At 37.2% G+C, this 19,403-nt stretch overlaps 3 protein-coding genes across 4 annotated transcripts; 1 reads left to right on the top strand and 2 right to left on the bottom strand.

The window, feature by feature from the left end:
• Positions 1 to 1,160: 1,160 nt before the first annotated feature.
• Positions 1,161 to 4,273, bottom strand: D27 (beta-carotene isomerase D27-like protein). Its single transcript, XM_021966213.2, has 7 exons — positions 3,821 to 4,273; positions 3,575 to 3,714; positions 3,156 to 3,248; positions 2,645 to 2,706; positions 2,297 to 2,403; positions 1,648 to 1,740; positions 1,161 to 1,573 (listed from the first exon to the last, which is right to left on the bottom strand). The coding sequence occupies exons 1-7, from the start codon at positions 4,098 to 4,100 to the stop codon at positions 1,530 to 1,532; spliced, it is 819 nt and encodes a 272-aa protein (XP_021821905.1). The 5' UTR covers positions 4,101 to 4,273; the 3' UTR covers positions 1,161 to 1,529.
• Positions 4,274 to 6,256: 1,983 nt separating this feature from the next.
• HTA11 (histone H2A 11) lies at positions 6,257 to 7,807 on the bottom strand. Of its 2 annotated transcripts, none has more exons than XM_021966287.2 (3): positions 7,650 to 7,807; positions 6,942 to 7,067; positions 6,257 to 6,782 (listed from the first exon to the last, which is right to left on the bottom strand). In XM_021966287.2, exons 2-3 carry the CDS (start codon positions 7,059 to 7,061, stop codon positions 6,486 to 6,488), a joined length of 417 nt encoding a protein of 138 aa, XP_021821979.1. In that variant the 5' UTR covers positions 7,062 to 7,067; positions 7,650 to 7,807; the 3' UTR covers positions 6,257 to 6,485. The 2 variants fall into 2 exon arrangements, with proteins under 2 accessions (XP_021821979.1, XP_088102133.1); XM_088246007.1 differs by lacking the exon at positions 7,650 to 7,807 and adding an exon at positions 7,422 to 7,446.
• A 7,226-nt stretch (positions 7,808 to 15,033) lies between these two features.
• On the top strand, positions 15,034 to 17,477 carry LOC110763491 (uncharacterized). Its single transcript, XM_021966286.2, has 3 exons — positions 15,034 to 16,269; positions 16,385 to 16,577; positions 16,714 to 17,477. The coding sequence occupies exons 1-3, from the start codon at positions 15,823 to 15,825 to the stop codon at positions 17,271 to 17,273; spliced, it is 1,200 nt and encodes a 399-aa protein (XP_021821978.1). The 5' UTR covers positions 15,034 to 15,822; the 3' UTR covers positions 17,274 to 17,477.
• Positions 17,478 to 19,403: the final 1,926 nt, after the last annotated feature.

Below are 19,403 nucleotides of genomic sequence, written 5' to 3'. Positions count from 1 at the left end.
CCTCATTATAGAAGCTCCCCTAAATTATGGGCCAAAAGATTGCTCCTCAATCAGTCAGCCTTGGAGGGCCATGGACATCTGCCCCCAGCTTCTCACCTCAGATTGAAGAAATAACCAAAAGCCAAGCTGCCAAGGCATCTACTTCGCCTTGCCCATTTATGAGTATGCTTTTCTGTCAAATTCTCAAAACTATATTTAGTATTTTCTCGAATTTGTGCTTGTTTATGTATGCTATGGGGGAATAATTGCACACAGAGCCTTCCAGCCTATGTTCTGCACAGATTATTTGAGACCCTTTGATTTTCATCAAGTTTGGATGATGATTATGATGATGATGGCATGTCCCCAATTGTCATTTGAATGAAAACCCTTCAAGTCTTCAGCTTTTTATATCACACACACACACACACACCAAGCATGATGGCATTACAGTTTTTATGAGCAAATGGAGAGGTGAGAGAAAGTGAAAATGCTGCTTACAATATGAACTCAATTAAGGGACATGAGGACACTTCATAATGACTAGCTAATGACATCACAAGGGTTTTGTGGGAGGATAAGCACAGAATTTAGGTGTAGTGGCTATAGTAGAAGCCTATAAATATCTTCATTGGAGAATTTGAGGGCTGAGCTCTTCGCCCCCCATCAATATTTTTGGTACCAATTTGATGGTTTTCTGGTCTGAGAATTTCTTTTTCTTTTCTTTTTTTGGTACAAAATCCAAAGTTGTGTTTATTTTGTAGATTAACTTGTGTTGCTTGACATGCAAAGAAGATGCGTATCTGAATGATGCTTGTTAGAACTTAGAAGAAGAGCCAAAAATTCTTCTTTGCTAGTTGTTTTTGTTTTCCTAGACTCTGAACATACTTAAATATCCACCACTATCTCTGCTATCTGAGCACATGAAAAACTTCAAAGTATTTTCATTATGGAAGAAATCCACTTTCATAAGTTGAATATTTTAATGGGTCAAAGTTGGTCATAGCACTTTGTTACTCTCTTAGTGAGACAGAAAAGACGGCAGAGGAGTCTCTGAACTTAGTCATTTAGCAGCAAACTGATGGTGGGAGACATTGCTGGGCCACCCTCTGCTGAACTTATACCCTACATTAAATCTCATGTCAAAAACCTCTTTCTTCTCACAAAAAAACCTAATTGGCTTTTGAATTAGGGAAAAAACGAAGATTTGAATTATAATGCCTTGTCAATTGTCATATGTACATCATTACCACTATTATTATTATTCTTTTTTCTCTCATGCCTCATGAACCACATTTTCAAAACAAATTTGTTTCAACTAGGATCAACAAGTTCCTTGAGTTGACACACCATAATCTTTCAGTTGCTTGTTGGAGCTGCAAGTTTCATCTGTTGTCCAAATTTGTGTCACAAACTTTCAAGTCCAAGAACCAGATATTGAGCATTGAGCTTTGTTGTGATGACATTTCTTTGACATTCTACAGCAGCTTGAGTTTTTGCATACTTCATCCAAAATCACCTATTTCCCCCTGGGTAAGCATCCCATGGTGTTATTTGGAGCAGTCATTAGTGTTGTGCCTCTGGTTTACTTTGCCTGCATAAATCATGACTTATAAGATGCTGCAATTAATATGAACAGAGTAAAACAAATGTATACTGAATCATTACATAGTTTGAAGCATGGTTGCTTGAGTGCTGGATCATTTGATAGCTCTGGAGGGTCCTGACCAAATATCATCTCACAGCTCATATCATCAAAATCTGAAATATTCAATGGTACAGTGGAATTACATCAACAGTTCAACTATAATTAGCCGCCAGGTGGTGCATGCGAAAACCGTCGATATTGGGTGCTTGTAGTGACATTATGTGTGGTGCAAAGTAAAGATGATTGGTCTTATGGAGGAAAAGGAGAGTTCAGAATTAGCTTGGAACAAATGATGAAGTTTTGTACATTTGATATATGGCTAGGAATTCAGGCCCCAAAATCTCATGTTAGAAGTTTTGTGTTTCATATGGTACTAATCTATATATGCTTGGGGTCCTCACCTGAATGTTGGGTCAACTTGCAATTTTGCACCCTTTGTGGCTTATGCATGGACCCTCCATTGACATGATGAGCATGGCCCTCCACATTTAAAGTGCCTATTACTTTAACAGATTTACTTCTTTCCCTTTTTGTTGATCCTTAATTAACTGTTTGAATGGCAGATTTACTAAAAGAGGTATTTAACATATGTTTTGTTGCCAGAAGCTTCTCTTGCATTAAGATCCTGAAATACTCTGAATATACTCCTGTTTAATTCTGGAAACTTACTTGGGACCATGTTGACTGGAGTTCCAAGGGAAGATTTGATAAAGCTTTGAGATGGCATCTTACACATATTAATGCACATCCCCACACAATTGGTTTCCTCTAAAAACCTGCAAGTTTTTTGGACAAATGACAGCAGAACAGCTTAGATAATTATCCCATAATGAAAAATCTGAGAAAGGAAATTGGAAAGCTCAGACTATGTGATAATTAGATGGTTATGATGGTAATACAGAAGAAAGAAGTCCACAATCATGGGTGTAGATTGTTTTCAAGCAGTGAAGGTGTCTTAGGTTGGTGAGGTGGGTGGGGTCCTTTTGGGGTTAAATGACAAAGCTAAACAAAACTTACCTGCATTTCTTTATGTAGACTACATTTTTCTCTTTTCTTCCATCGAGCTCCGATTCCCTTACCTTCAAGATTAAATCACTGTAGTTAGATTCCCATTTCAACTCCATTTAAAATGCTTGCTGTCTCTGTTGCTATTGAACATCCGAATAAGTGTATTTTTAAGTTACGTGATAAGAGAGGTAGACTCATAAATGTATATAACCGATAATAATATGGCAGAATTTCTCGTGCGACCGAGATTGTGTATGTGATTGTGATTGACCACTAATGAGTTGTGATATTTATACATTTGTTTGGCACATAGACATATCACACAAGCAGTTGTGTGCTGCCCAGCTAAATGCATGGATGCAATAATTCAAAGAGCAAGGGATCTATCTAAGTAATGATATGCTCCTACGACCGGCCAAATTAGTATGTAGTCTTGAAGTCACTAAATTCAAAAGTGAAAAAAAGTACTAATAATAAATAGATTCACATAATATAAAGAAGAATACTTTGTTCTACTTACCTCACAGGGCCCCACCAACCAGGCAAAGAAGATGGTGGTGAAGATAGCAAAGTATTCCCTTGCAAATTTCGATTGTGGAAGTATTGCTCTAAGCTGTCATTGGAAAACACAATTTATCAGACAAATAATGAAACCTATGCAAACGAAGCTCCAAAAACCCAACAAAATGACAGCAAACAGAAAAAAACAAAGGCACCGCAGGCAGCCAACAACCAAACATATCTTGATAGCAGCAATATTTCTGTCATTCGTCACAATGTTCCTCACCAGCTAATTGGATTTTTTTTTTTCCAACAGAATTTCATTAACAAAGTTGCCTTTCAACATTGAAATCAGATAGTTTTGAAAGAAAACAAAGCAAAGGAAGAAAAAAAACAGAAGTGGAATAGCTGAAGAAGACAATGGTTATATGAACTTGCCAGGGAAAATATAGGCTTTGGGAAGGCACTATCTAGAGCTTGAATAACTAGTTCTCTCTGTTTTGCTGGATTAAATTTTCTTGATGCAGCTGTAGCTGCCTCTACCAAGCTGTCGAAGCCACTCTTGTTGTTCTTCAACCCTGCATAAAAACAAAAGAAAAAGACTCAAACAATGTCATTTGTGTGATTTTTGTTTTAGTCCCTTCCTTGAGAAAATGAAGATGAATGGAAGAACAAAAGTGAAACCTGTTGCAGCTTGAACATTCTGAGACAGATGATCAATGGCCATCCGATCAAACCAGTTATCATTATAGACTCTGCTCTTTTCTTCTGCACCAGTTACTGCATCTGCTGGTATTATTATAGTGCTGCTTTTGCCTGTTGCTATGGTTATATTCTCCGCCGGCCGCGTTAGCACTGCAGCAATCGAACAGTGTCTTAGCTTATTGTGTTCATGTGCATGCCGTGAGTGAGCCAGAGTTGCAGCAAAGCTCCTCCTGCTTTGTAAAAAATGTGATGCTTCCATGTATGGCAGAGATAGAAGGAGAGAAGAACTAAGGGGGTTTGAGGAGTTGTTGTTTATACAGTTATTTTTGTGGAGAGAGAGAGAGAGAGAGAGAGAGAGAGAGAGAGAGAGATGGTAATGAATGAGAACAAGGAGTGCATGGTGAGCATTTTAAGGAAAGCCCATATCAGATATCCTGTAGTTTTGGAATGATGCCAACTTCAAACTCTTGAAAGATGCCTTTTGATTATTCATTTGTTTGTTTTGGTGTATTGGGAATTTGGTAGGAGCCAATTTCCAAGTGGAAGTAAAATAATAAAGTATTTGGTGAAATCAAAACCAAACATAAATTGAGAGTAGCGTCAGCGGCAAAACCATTGGTTAGCCTAGTGGGTAACATCAACGGAGTTGGCTATGTCCCTTGTGTAAATTAACTTGTTAATCAATTTGTAATTGTTGGGAAAAAAAAATTGGCTCACCTAAAGGATCCAAAGAAGTTAAGTCTGGAGCAAAACAAGGACTTCTCTCCTTGTGCTTTGCTTCTTCATTTCAATGCAAGTACTACCTAAGTCATTTATGAGCTCTAAGGAGATTGGCAATCTGTTAGGAGAGTTAGGCATTTATGGAAGTTTGTTGATTTGTTTCATGATCCCCTACTCTTTAGCTCTAGGTAGGGTGGCTCAAAGTTGGGTGTGCAGCTGGAGGAAACTTCCTCTTAAGTTCAAAGGCTTATCTACACCAGCATTATAAAGAGGAACTAATGCAAGAGAGCCAAGTAACTGAGAGCTAGTGAGTAAGAGAGAAAACCAAGTGTGAGAGAGTTCACAAATGCATCAAAGTGTTGAGCAAGGGGTGTGAGAGAAACAGATTGTGAGGGTAGTGTTTTAAAAGGGATTTTTATTAGTAAACCAAAGTTGTAATCTATCTTCATTAGTGAAATTTCTCAGGTAGATCACCAAAGAGGATGTAGGCAAATTGCTAAACCTCTATAAATTGGTGTGTCCTTTGTGCTTGGTTATTTGTGTGTGTGTGTGAGTGTTTGACACATACATTGTGTGTTTGTCTAAAGTCCGTCCATTAACAACAAGATTATTGGGAGTTTTCTGCACAATAGTAATTCTGATGATAACTTGTTTTAGGTTCTACTTTTTTATGATTTAACCCATAGAAGCTCAAAGTCCAGCCATTATATGTAGCAGAAATTGAAATTTAGGGTCAACAACAAACTGCGAGTATAGATCTACACACGTGCACATCGACATCGTAGCTTCTTGGTTGTTTTTTGTTTGTTACCAAGTGCAAGCATCGAAGGATCGCATAAGCATCTAACTTATATTTAATCACAATTAGATTACATTTCTCATGATGTCACAAGAGCATCCAAATTGTATTTTATTACAGTTTAGATGTCATTTCCCGCCTTGTCAGTTCTCTCATTGTTAATCCATTTGAGCTATTTGAATGAAATGGGTTTGATGATTGTATTTTATCAAGAATTTAGTAGTGAGAGCATTATATATCGCTCTTAAGTGAGGCCTTATCACTCAACCGTTAGATTAAATTGGTAAGCCATTAGATCAAATTGATTAGCCTAATCCAATAATTAAAAGATAAAACCTCACTTAAGGGCCATATATAGAATGACTATATTTTATTAGTCGACAATAGCAAAGTTGGGCCGTGAAGAGAGACCAAGATAAACCCAAAAGTCAAGCACAGAAACATAAACAAAATGGCTAGTGAAAGCCCACATAAAATTGAGATTAATTCATTAGTATTATAAAATGATGCCTCAAAAAAATAGGAAAGGGAGACTTGGTTATCAATATATAAATGCCAAATTGCTGATTTTTGCACTCATAAATAATTTAAGCGAAAAATATCCCAGATGTAATTGAAATGGTAATCTCATGTCCTAAGCTTGCTATATTCATCATCAATGGCTATTTCAATTAGCACAAAGACAACCCAACTGCCCACTGAACCATTGACTAGGATCAAATGCCAAACATACAAATCCTCTTACTTGTTCAATTGCCTGCAAATGCTTCAATTACACAAGACTGAAAGATTTGATGACGAAACTACAAATTAATCTTTTGCCTCAGTACAAGGAACTTTAATTTGCAACAATCATTTAACAACAACCAAAAGCAGAAATTAAAAGACACAGAATGTTCAATAAAGACAGATGAATCCTGGTTAAAACTTAAAACTATCCAACAAAACACATAAACATGAACAAAGTGCTAACAGTTCAAAAGGACAAACAACCAGATTGCCCATATGTACTACTACTAACAAACCCAGCTAACCTAAACAACCACTAAAATGCCAAACTAAAACAGAGTCATCATATTAAACACAAACATCAGTAGAGATGCCCAATTAAAATCATCAGCTTCATCACTCCTTGGAGGTCTTGTTGATGAGGGACTTGTGAATGTGGGGGATGACACCACCACCAGCAATGGTCCCTTTGATGAGAGTGTCAAGCTCTTCATCTCCCCTAATGGCCAGTTGCAGATGCCTTGGTGTGATTCTCTTCACCTTGAGATCTTTGCTTGCATTTCCAGCCAACTCGAGAACCTCAGCTGTCAGGTACTCAAGGATTGAGGCCAAGTACACGGCAGCATTGGCTCCAACGCGGCCATGTGCTGCAATTCTGGATTTCAGCTGCCTGTGAATTCGACCCACCGGAAACTACACATACCCAATTGCAAAAGCAACACCAACAACACAAATTAAACTAACCCAATGCAACTCATGAGTAATAAACATGATCACAACAAGTATTTTGGTTCAGATTCTATGAATTTAATAAATTAGAGGATTTAATGAATTGAAAATTTAGAGGAATACCTGGATACCAGCACGAGATGAACGGGAAACAGGCCTCTTCTTGTCCTTCTCCTTCTCCTTGTCCTTGTTAGCTGCTGTGGTTTTCGCTGCCAAAAGCCCCTTCCCGCCTTTGCCCGCCATTTCTGCCTGTAAAAATTATTTTCAAAATTCACAAATAAAAAAATAAGAAAACCCAAAACGATAAGATAAACAGGAGACCAAGACGACTAAACCAATCAGGACTTCAGAGCAAGTTGAAATTCTGATTTTAATAAACAGAAAAATATTTAGGAGAAAGTTATGCAAATCTGACACTGAAGCACCGTCCGTGAATAAAATGAAGGCAAATCTAGACTAAGTATTTACAAACAAAAATAAATAAATATCCAAACTCAGTTGGTGAAGCGAAACGAGAACCAGATCTGTAAAAGTATCGCGGAGATCAAAGTGGGAAAATTCAGAAAATTCAAGTTTAAATATAGACTACAAAATTGTACAAACCACAAACTCCAAACGAAGAAAAGGGTCTAGATCTGGGCTTAGCTCTGTTCGCCGAACCCAAAAATGAAAAATTGGTAAAGTCAACAAAGCAGTATCCAAAGAAAGTGAAGAAAAAACCCTAATCTAGAAACACAATTCTCTACGAGAGCACAAAGAGAGGTTTAGAGAGAGAAATCTAACACAGATTAACAGAGAGAGAGAGAGAGAGAGAGAGAGAGAGAGAGAAACCTGAAGGGTTCGAAGGGTTCGAAGGGAAGCTGAAGAAGGAAAGGAACTGTAGAGATAGGAAAATTAAGAGGGAAAGAGGTCTTGGAGGACAGTGTGCATATTTTATCCAAAGCGGGTCGTAAATATGGAGCGGGTTTCGGTTTGTTTTAAATGTGGTCAGACCAAAAGGCGGTTCCTTTTGGGTGGGAAATTGGAAATTTCCCAATTTCGATTTCAAATTTTTCCCACTTTACCAACTCCACCCCTCCCTCCCAAGCTCACCAAATCTTTTACATTTTTCCCACTGTTGTCTATTGCCAAGCCTTCATGTCCTTTCCTTGTTTCTTTTATTTTTGGGGTTAGGAAGTCATGTTTTTTGTACGATTAAATATTGGGTTGCATTTCGTAGAGTAGTAGGCATGGGCTTAGTTAAGTTGGCTAAAATGGAAGTGCTCTCCACACTGCAACCGAGTTCAAATTCCCCTCTCAGTATTTTAAAGTAAAATATGGCTTATATCAAAATTATTAATAATAATGGGTTGCATCTCACATTTTAGTAAATAATGGGTTTATTTTGTCTATTCTTCAAATTTTAAATTTATTAAAGAGAATTAAATGGGACAAAGCCCAAAAGGATTGGAAACCTAGCAGGCCCGGCCGAATGATACCAAGAAGCATAAAGACCTAATAGTAGGAAGTTGGCAATGTGGTGTTGTTTTGGGCTTAGTTTTTGGGGTTTGTTGCTCTTGGGTTGCATCGCCCTAAATTTGTCAAAGTTAAAACTAAGTCCACTCCACACTTTACACTTTCGTGGGTTTCTAGGTCTAGTTTTTGTATGTTGGTCTTGGGGTTAAGCCCTTCTCCTTTGTGTTTTCTTCTTTTTGTTCCCTTGTGAGCTTTAATGAATTTTTTATTTTTTATTTATCTATTTTTTTAGGGTGTTTTTTTAATGAACTATTTTTATAGCATCTACAATCATGCTCTCTGTTTTTTTTATAATAAAAAATTAGCTAAATACACACAAAAGTTTTATTAGGAGCTCTCTATAAAATTCGAACTCCAATGATACTATCTAGTTTAGGGAGTCATAAATACTATAATTATTTTGTTAATTCAATATAATTGATATAAAAAATGGTATGAAAAAATAGCTAGTGTCAATTACAAGTTTAAAATATGCATAAAACAAAGCATCGATAAATTATAGGGAGCCACTAGGAGTCTTTTCTCTCTCTTTATATTTAGGAGCTCTTAGAAATCTCCATATTTTAAGAGGTGGATAGGGAGCATAGTTGGAATTATATTTTTCCAATTCTTCTTAAAAATTTGCCTTAAAAAGTGATTTAGAGAGTCCATTACAGATCCTATTAGTTGCAAAGAATTTGGAATATATGATATTTGAAGGGCAAAATGCATTCATTTCTCACATCGATTTTCTTTCCCATTTTACTAGGTTTGCACACTTTACCTTAAAGTATAAATAAATTAACCTTGAGTGTGAGACTTTCTATATGTATAATGAATGTGTAGGGTCCTAACTTTGTTGCAATCAATTGGTAATTGGAAATTCTTTAAGCCTCATGCATCCTTGTGTAGCCACCTGGCTCCAAAATGAAGAAAATCAGGAAGATGTCTCCCATGGATGTTTTCTTGAAAACAAAAATGATAACAAAAGTTAAAGCAAAAGAATGAGTGGAGATTTTGTTTTGGTTTAAAAGAGACTTATTGACCCCAAAAGACAATATCACAAAGAAAAATAATTACTGGTCCTTTTGCCTGGCACCCTTTTTATTTTTCGGTTTAACAAAAAAACCCGTAAATTAATGAACCTTTATAAAAAAAAAGTCAAAAAAGTGAAAGGCTATTGCTTTCGCGCCTAATAAGTGATTGCAAGAAATTCAGAGCTATAGAACTTGTGACTCAGAAATTCATTGTTTTACTGCAAAGAAGTGGCATGTACAATGGATCAAAAAAATTTGTCACCTAATTTCTACCCTAGTTTACCTTTTATTTACTAGCTTTGTTATCTTGTACCAAAAATGTCAATGGGTTTCTTCAGAAGAAAGTGGAAACTAAAGAAAAAGGTGTTGTGCAAGAGGAAAGGGATTGAAAACCAGGGAAAGCAAATGCATGGAGAAAAAAGAAAAAAAAAAGGATAGGGTTTCATGGTGATGATGATGATGATATGGACTACACTTCGCAAACCATAAGAATTGACTGAATTATTTGTGTAAATTATTATTATTTTGTTTGGTAGAAAGTGAGTTTTCTTCGAAACTTGGTAAATTTACAAGATAAATTTACAAAAACTTTATAATAAAAAAAAAAGATTTCAAATACAAGCCACTCCAAAAGAACAGCCAACAGAATTAAGAAACTAGAAGAAACATAAAACTCAAGATAAGCCTGATTATGACTTGACATAACATGTCACACCATAAAATGGCAAACAAGTGGACGACACATAGAGCAAAATTCATCTTTAATAATTGTGTACACAAAGATGCTCCATGTATATTAAAGGTTTATAAATTGGATTTGTATCATTCTTGTTGTATAACAATATTATAATAGGGTCAATAGGGTCTAGTCGAGTGAAAAAGGGTATTGATTTGCATACCAGTTATCTCAAGTTCGAACTACCATGACACATAGTGTGTGTGTGAGAAACTCATTTCTTTGTAGTTTAGATTATCACTCATGTGTGTGAGACACATGTAGTCTTTAGGTATAAAAACCAAAAATTACCGAGGAGAAGAAATGACCTTGCTGATTTTACTTTATTTTTTGGAATATAGTTGGTTATTTTCTGTGGGCAATATTAACTTTATTCTTAAATGAAATCTGGTATGAGAATTAAGGTATGGTTGTTTCTTTTTTTGGGGGTGGATGGAGATGGTTTTTTGCTTTATAGGGATGTATAGGATTTGCTTTATTGGATTTGCCTTTAACATGATGGAGGAGATGAGTTGTGGAAACCAATTTTACACACAAGATTTTTCAATGAATCACTGTTGATAAAAGTTATTTAGCAACAAAAAAAAACTATAGTAAGAATAAAATTAGAGTGGTGATTTCCCCACTCCAATTTTATCTACTTATACTCTATTTTATAACTAAAAAAGAAATGTAAGTGGATAAATTTTGAGTGGGGAAATCATTACCCTAAAATTATGGTCCAACCATATGATAAGGGTTTCATCTACCACCACAATTTTTATTTTAGCTTTTCACAATAGGCCCATTTTAATATGTTATTTTATACAAAAATCCTTAGAAAGTCTATTTATACAAAAAGCATTGAACTTAAAGGGTTTTTTATTATAAAAAAACGTCTTGTTAGATTGTGTCTATTTATGAAAAGCCCATTTTATTTCTACACACATCGGCCTATTAGGAAAAAGAAGCCCATTTGACACGGCATGTCGTTTTAGTCCAGACAGCATTTTATTTTGGAGGCCCACCAAGAAAGGACATATACGAGTGTGGGGCCTACTGACCCTAAAGAGGTTGTCCATCCTTATATGGGCCCCACAACTGAAATCCAGCCGGAGAGGGAGGCACTTGTGTGTATGTGTTAATTTCTGGTGCTGGTTGACCAGATATTGACTCACACAAAAAGGATTTGAATTTTAATTTCAAATCACTTTTGTTTAAACGTAAAAAAACAGGCTTTGGATCAATGAAAGGAGAAGTAAATTAAAATTAAATGTCTCCTCATATCGAAATAATGACAAAATAAGTATTAATTAATTTGGTTTTCCAATCAAATTGGGAGATATTAACAAAGTTTTGTTGTGATTAATTTAGATTTGGTAGTCTTAAGGGGAAACCATGACTCTGTCAGGTTAATGACACGTAGGTTTTCATCTTTTCAAAGTGGTAATTATTCCGAATAAGTAATTATCACATCAAAGCTAGCTTCCAATTTCGTTATGGTAAACAGCTAGCTTTCGATTTCAAGCAGGTGTATGCACTTTGTGAGTTGTTATGCAAAGAGGAAATTATGTAACATTATTAGGATACTGCTTGCTTCATAATTTTTTTTATGCAAATCGGAATTTGACATATATGTAAAAATAGTTCATCAAGATAAACATCCTCCCGCATATCATACTGCTATTCACATGAATATATAAGTTTTTACTTACATGAGGAGGGAAATATTTTTCATATTATTATATAAATAAATCCAAAACCATGATTTTCAAGAGATTGATGGAAACCCCAATTGCTTATTCATAACAAAACTAAGCAAATCATGACACGTTGAGGGCATTTGAACCTCAAAATGATGAGAAACCCCATGTTGGAAAAGCAAAAATTTGGTCATGTCCATAAACAAGGAAAATCAATTCTTGTGTAAAGTGCTAATATATGAAAGTGGGAGGTAATATTTTGTGCACCTTCCATGCACAACCAAAGAAAAGCAGACAAATTTCTGCCATATATACTTATCCTAAGGAACTAAATGATAAAAGCTAAGGCAAAACCTGACTTTGAGAAATAAGCATAAGCTTTCACATACCTTTAATTATGGATCATCCACTCAGTCTTTCCCATGCTTTCGAGTAAATTCCTTATCCAGGAAAAATACAAGGATAGTGCAAAGCCATATTTGATCATGAATATGCATAAAGTCACATAAAAGATAATTGGACTTTTTATTATTTGAATTGTGTAGATAATGATAGTATGGCTGTGGATAATATGGTATCTAAATCCAAAGTATTTAGTCTCGTTCATCTTTCTCGACATACTTCTTGTCTTATACACATATATTACAAAATATTGAAAATGTTTGATTGAGCATTTTGGTCACACCCCGTACATCTACGGCAAGATTTCAACTCTCACGGTCCGTTATCTTGAGTTAAAATATATAAATCTATATTTTTCGACCAATGTATGAGAATGATTGGTATCATATTGAGTATTGACCTTAATAATTTCGTTGAAATAGTTGTAACTTGTAATGTGAAACCCGAGATAGATAGATATCATAGATTAAGAAGAGGATTAATAAGGCACTAACCATTTCATCACGTCATAATTATAATTAAAGACCATAGCGCATTGTTTTATATTACAAGCCTACAAGATGTAAAAACAGCAGAGGGAACGCTTGACTTCTCCTTAAGCCTAAGGCATCGCATTTCTTTATAACGAAGTTGACCAAAACCCCAATTAACGTTGTGTTCTCAAATTGGGTGATTAATTATTGTTTTGGCAATGCTTGTGGAATAGTTTATCAGTTTAAGATTCGATTTGGATGCACCCTCCTCAAAGCAAGCATTAGTCTAAGAAAAAACCCTCATTTATCAACTCAATAAACTACGATTATCCACACTATACCTTATTCAACCCCACAAGTAACAACAAAAAGAAAAGAAAAAAAAGAAATCGCCATTGATGCACATTCATTGTGAATCACACATACAAGTGTGGTCATGATATCGTAAGCTACTATAACTAGCATATTTGGCATGATAATACATTTTGGAAAACACATGCTTCCTTCCCTAGAAGTAGGAACTCCTACTTTCCTGTCAATTATAGTTTGACAAGTGTGCATATGATTTTCTTTGTATATGTGTCAAACTGTAATTTGTAGGAAGTAGAAATGTCTCATTCCAAAGAAGGAGGGAGGCAGTGTCCATACATTTCCTCCCCGTTTCTTTTGGATCCTTTAAAGTCAAGGCAATGGTGACCCAAAGGATGTTCAATAATTTTGAGTTTTTGTGTGGATAAAACACAAGGGACTTGTACTCGTCATAGGGTCACATCAAGTGGCGTTATCACAATAAGTGTAAACATTGGGGACCATCTAGAGAGTACGTAATTTCAGTGGGGCATATTGCAATTTCAATAGTGTAATTGAGGGCCCATTTTAACCTGAAATTCTAACACTTTATTTTTCTTTTTAAACCCACAGTACCTTACTTTTGCCCACATGAAATCAATGGGCTTGTTGTCTGAACGGGCTTGAAATCTGGACTTATCCAAACCCCAACTATTTTCTCTCCACTTTCTCTCGCAAACGACAGCAATGGGATTTAAATTTTGAACGGGGGTTATTCTGATGAAGTAATCTAACGGCTCTCACCACCGCGTACAGGACACGTGTCTGAAGATCACAGAAACGACATAACGTACATTACACAAACCAACCGCTTTTCATCACGAAAAGGAAAATGCCCCTGCTTTCCCAAAATAAGCCCTGCTTCCGGTTTCAGCAATATCCAAATCCAAGTTTCCTTTTTGGAAAAAGAAAAAGAAAAGTAGCACCAAGTAACCAACGGTCATTGAATGTGGACCCCATCACCTCTCTTTTTATGATTTTCCTGGCCCCGGCTTTCATTTTTTTTCACTTATCGTTTTTCTTTCTTTATATCTTTCACCATCACTTTGGTTCCCAACCTTCTCACAAATTTTACCTCATTAATGGAGACCAACTTAATTGCAACTGGAATAACACTGTTTTGTAATTTTCTACCAATAATGTTATATTACGTGGAAGTATCATCATGCGTGTCATAGCATTATTAGCCGAGATAACACAATAGTGTTGTCCCCGTATCATAAAAGTCTTTCTACACAAATCTTATATAGCATTTGATTTATAATCCAAATTATGAATCACAAATAAAAATTATGGTGTATTTTTAATCTACAATTAAAAAAGAGAAATTTCATTTGCAATGGAAATTTGATAAATTTTATGGAGCCAATAACTATTTACCATGTTTGACCAAAAAAAAAAAAAACTACTTCCTATTACTAAACCTACTTCTGGAAAATTGGTTAAGAAAAAAAACTTCCAGAAAGTAAAGCAAAAAAGTTACTACGGAAAAGAAAAAAGGAACCGTGTTAATTTCAGGTTCACCAAGGGCTTTTATGTCAAAGAAGGCGAGCCAACCACCGCAATTTTAACTTGGGAGTTAGAAGGATGAAATGACAATACGACCCTAGTGCGTGTTCAGCCATGTGGCCGCAAAATTTGTCCCAATTAAACTCTCATCTGCCCCCGCAGAGGACATTTCCGTCAGAACATAATCTTAAAAAAATAAAAAATTAACCATAACAGATGATGTTTTTGGAAATTGAGGCGGTTTTGGGATTTGAGAGCCTCCGTATCACGAGGGGGCAAACCACCCCGTCATTTCACCAAAATGCTGAGGATATTTTCGTCATGGAAAATGCGGACCCAAGTCGCCACGTCGCAACCAGACCATAACGTGTCACCCGGGGCCAACGACAGCACAACGAACCGGGCTCGCGACGAGACACGTGCCCCACCCACGACGGATTAGATACTATGCCACGTAGGATTTACACGTGGCAGTCAAGTCCCAGTCAGCAGCACCCGCCCTCCCTCTTTTTATAGCTCACACCATCTGCTCTGTGGACTCTATAGCTGTTTAAACAGAGGAAGCTCTCATTTCATTTTCACCTTTCACCTCTCTCTCCCTCTCTCTGATTTGTCTAGGTTTCGTCGCCGGCATACAGAAGTTGATCTCGCCGGGAAAAATGGAGTTTCCGGTGGCCGATCGTCTGCCTAATGACGAAAGCAGGATAACCAGCAGCATCATGACGTTCTCGTGCCTACGCGTATCTCGGGAACCCTAACCGTATCAGAGAAAATCCTACGCAAAAGCGACTTTTACTTGGCAGAGTTTCAAAGTTATTCCATGCTTTGTTTCGCAAATTGGAGGCAAGGAAACTATATAATAATCGGAGATTAAAAGGTACTTGTTGTTCTCGCTTAAGAGCCTCGAATTTAGCTAATTAGCATTGATTTTTGGCAAAATTTTCTGGATTTCTGGGTCGATTCCGTTCATCGATCTCAGTCGAGAGAAGATGCTGCAGAGTTGTCAGTGAAGGTTTTGATCGATGTATCGGCATTAGAACCCTCTGCCTTTTTTGTTTTGGAGTTTGAATTTCTGCTCTCTGTTTTTGGTGCAAAATTTTAGTTAAAGTTTCTTCGTTCTCGAATTTTGAAATTGAGTGCGAGGAGTGTGAGAAAATAATTGATGGTATAAGAGCTAGAGAATTTGGTGTAATTTTTTTCACTAGGAAACTCAAGAACAAGCTTTAGCCTAGTGGAAATGGAGAAAATACTGGTTTTTGAAGATCGGAGATTCTGAGAGAGAGAGATAGTTTTTTTCTTTCCGTGAATTTGATCGCACCGATCATGCCTTTCCCAATGAAAATCCAACCAATCGATTTTCGCACGAGTCCTGAAGACGCAACCAGGTTCGAGGCGGTCAAGCCGGTGGCCAAGTCTCGGCTCAAGCGTCTCTTCGAGCGTCCATTCACAAACGTATTGAGAAGCTCCGCGGCGGTGGAGAAGGGCGGCGGCGGAATCGGCATCGGGGAGCCGCATTTCAACAAGGACGGCTTCGGCGGCGGCGGTGGGTCGGGCGAGTTCGAGCCGAGCTCAGTGTGCTTGGCGAAGATGGTCCAGAGTTTCATAGAGGAGAGCAACGAGAAGCAATCGGCTGTGGCGCGGTGCAGCCGGAACCGCTGCAACTGCTTTAACGGAAACTGCAACGACAGCTCCGAAGAGGAATTGGAGGCGTTTGGCGGTTTCGGTGATTCCAACTTGGCCTCCTCTGGCGAAGCTTGTGAGCTGCTTAAGGTAAAATATCTGATTTTCTGTGTTTAACAACTTCAAAAACAGAGACTTCGTTTGTTATTGAATTTTAAAAAAATTAAAGTAAAAATAAAAATTTGTTTCCTTTTTTGGACGACAGGGTTTGGTTTCATGCCAAAGTGTGAATGAGAGGAATTTGCTAGCGGACACGGCGAAGATCGTTGAGAAAAACAAGGTGTGCAAACGCAAAGACGACATCTGCAGAACCGTCGTTACTGATCTTTTGTTTGCTCTCGGATACGACGCGTCGGTCTGCAAATCCCGCTGGGAAAAAACCCCTTCCTATCCCGCCGGTACTCTCTCTCTCTCTCCACACCTTACAAAAATATCAATGGATACGGCACCGTTTTACTGCGGAGAAAATGTAGGAAGCGAAAAAGAGTGATTTTTTTTTCTTCTTCTGATTTTGCGATGTTGATGATCTTGCAGGAGAATATGATTACATAGACGTGATCGTCAAAGGGGAGAGATTGATAATCGACATCGATTTCAGATCGGAGTTCGAAATTGCTCGGCCGACGAAGAGCTACAAAGCGATTCTGCAGACGCTTCCGTACATCTTCGTTGGGAAGGCTGATCGGCTGTGGAGGATCATCAAAATCGTATCGGAGGCGGCGAAGCAGAGCTTGAAGAAGAAGGGGATGCACATTCCGCCATGGAGGAAAGCAGAGTACATAAAGGCCAAGTGGCTGTCTCCTCACACCCGAGCTTCATCTTCACCGTCCGATTCGATGACCGAAGAAAATACTACTGAGCCTTTGATCGAGACCGGCGAGTTTGAGCTGAGTCAGGGCGGGACGAACTCGGTGGTTGAGACTGAGTTGGAGGAGTCGGTGTTTGAGCTGTCGGAGAGTTCGGGTGAGGAAGAGAATGCGGTGGTGGCGAAGGAATGGAAACCACCGGAGCTGAAGCCCAGGAGATCGCAGACGGGGGTTAAGATGGTGACTGGTTTGGCTTCTGTCATGGAAAATGAGCCATACAAATTTTGATATAATATATTTTTTTATTTTTTGGGATGTTTCTCTCTGTTTTTTTTTTCTTTTCTTTTTTTGACTGTTAAGAGGAACTGAAAGATAGTATATGCCTGTATATGTCTATATGGTAGCATAACCGTTTGATCCCTTCTATGTTTTTGATGTAAGGGTCGGATTTACTGATAGCAATAAAAACTCTCAAAGAAATTAGCTTTAAAATAGTTTGTCAATTATCTGGGAAAAGTATATCGTCTCTGTGAAGTCAAGGAAAAGAGCAAAAGGTGAATTTTTTTTTTTGGTGAAAAAAAAAAGGTGAATTTTTTGTCTGCTGTTTTATGTTCTTATTTTTTTAGTGGTTTATGATGTTTAATTGTTTATTGTTTACAGGAGGAGAAGATGAGCAACAGAATTCGATGATGAAGACTGAAGCGAAGTGAGAACAGACTCGTGCTGTCTGGGGAGCTGTGAGATTCTCTCCCAGCGTCATGTTTCTGTGATGCCAAAAGAAAAAAGGGAAGTGGAATTTTGATTAGTCTTTTGGACATGAATTTTCTACACGAACGTTTCTTGGTAAAAGAACAGGGCATCATCCCCTTCATATGGTTCTTGAGTGTGGCACTTATATTCCCAATTTTCCTCGTTAATTTTCTTGAATTAGTACTTGATGGGTTTTGTCTTCTTTGCTTATGTAGAATTAAAACCGGAAGAGAAACTTCCTATTCTCGTTTCATTGTCCTCTTTCTATTCTCGTGTCCAATCAATGAAACGGGAAGAGAGACAATGAAACGGGTATAGGAAAGTATTTCTTCAAAAAGAGCTCGAGTTAGGAAGGCTTTGCAATATTTAGTGGGTTGCTACATAATTCAACCATGAAAAAGAGGAAAAAATTGCCACAACAAATAGAAAACTAGGTCAAAATGTCAACACAGAAGATCAAACTAGTCGGTGGTGGTGCCAACTTTACGCATTAATCGCATAGAAAACGTCCTAAACACGTTGTTTGGAACTGCTATCTGTTCTAACTCTAATCCTTCAATTCAACCACACACAATACATTCCACTACATGAAACTGAAAACCCTTTTTATTATGAGCCCTCGTACTGAACCCCCTCGGGTTATGGGAAACTGCAATTAATTTATTTTTCACGTATTTTGATTCACAGAACAATCATTGCACTGCGTCCATAAAATTTAGTAACATTTTTAGTGTATTTAAAATTTGAAAGCTCCTTCTATCCATTTCGTTATTATAATTTGAATGTGATGGGGGTCAATTTCGTAATTGTACATAACAATTATTCTCTCATTCGAATATTTACATGTTATTATTGTGCGAAAGCTGTGCATGAATAGTATAAAATACATTGCGTCCGCACCGTAATAATGCCCGACAAAGGAGAATTTCTGAGTAAGCTAATGTCCATAATGCTTGAGATCAATGTTTTACTTTGTGAAAGCAACCCCCCACCTACATTAGTTAAACCCAATCGCAAAACACCAATTTGGGTAGCTTGTCCTTGAAAAAATGGGTTGCTTGTCGTGGGATATAAAAATGAGAAAAAAGAAGAAAAAAAAGCCCAATTTGGTGAGTTTGCAAAGAGCTTTGATTCTTTCCTTACTATAATTATTTAATAGCCTTGTCAAAAAAAATAAATAATTGTTTAATAGCATTTAAAACTCTGCTTTATCCAAAGTTTTTTTCTTCAAACTTATCCACATTGCACGTGTATTTTATTTCATTTTGGTTTTTTTTTAAAATTAAAAAAAAAAGGGACAGGTGGTCCATTTTTTGCTGTGCCCTTATTCGCTTCTGGACCACGAAACTAGGCGTTTTGATTTTTTGGTTCCTTGGTGAGAGGGGAACGTCAGTTTGCATTTACCAAATGGGATTTTCATGGTGCAACAGATGGCTCTTTCTGAAGCATTCATTTGGGAAATGCAGAAATAAAAAAAAAACAAATAATTTTTGACCTTGGTAGGAAGAATTGCATGCTTGAAAAACTTGTAATGCAGAATGGCTTTTTTATAAAGTAGTCAGCCTTGTTCAGCTTAGTGGACTGCTCAGAGTCTCAGACGTTGGGATTCTGCTGTCTTGGGAGGCAAAGGCTCCCTCTGTGCACAAAGTCCATGATTTTGTCCTTGCC

Source organism: Prunus avium, chromosome 8, assembly GCF_965620075.1.
Source record: "Prunus avium chromosome 8, drPruAviu1.hap1.1, whole genome shotgun sequence".
NCBI lineage: Eukaryota > Viridiplantae > Streptophyta > Magnoliopsida > Rosales > Rosaceae > Prunus > Prunus avium.
This window is presented reverse-complemented; position numbering and strand designations above follow the sequence as displayed.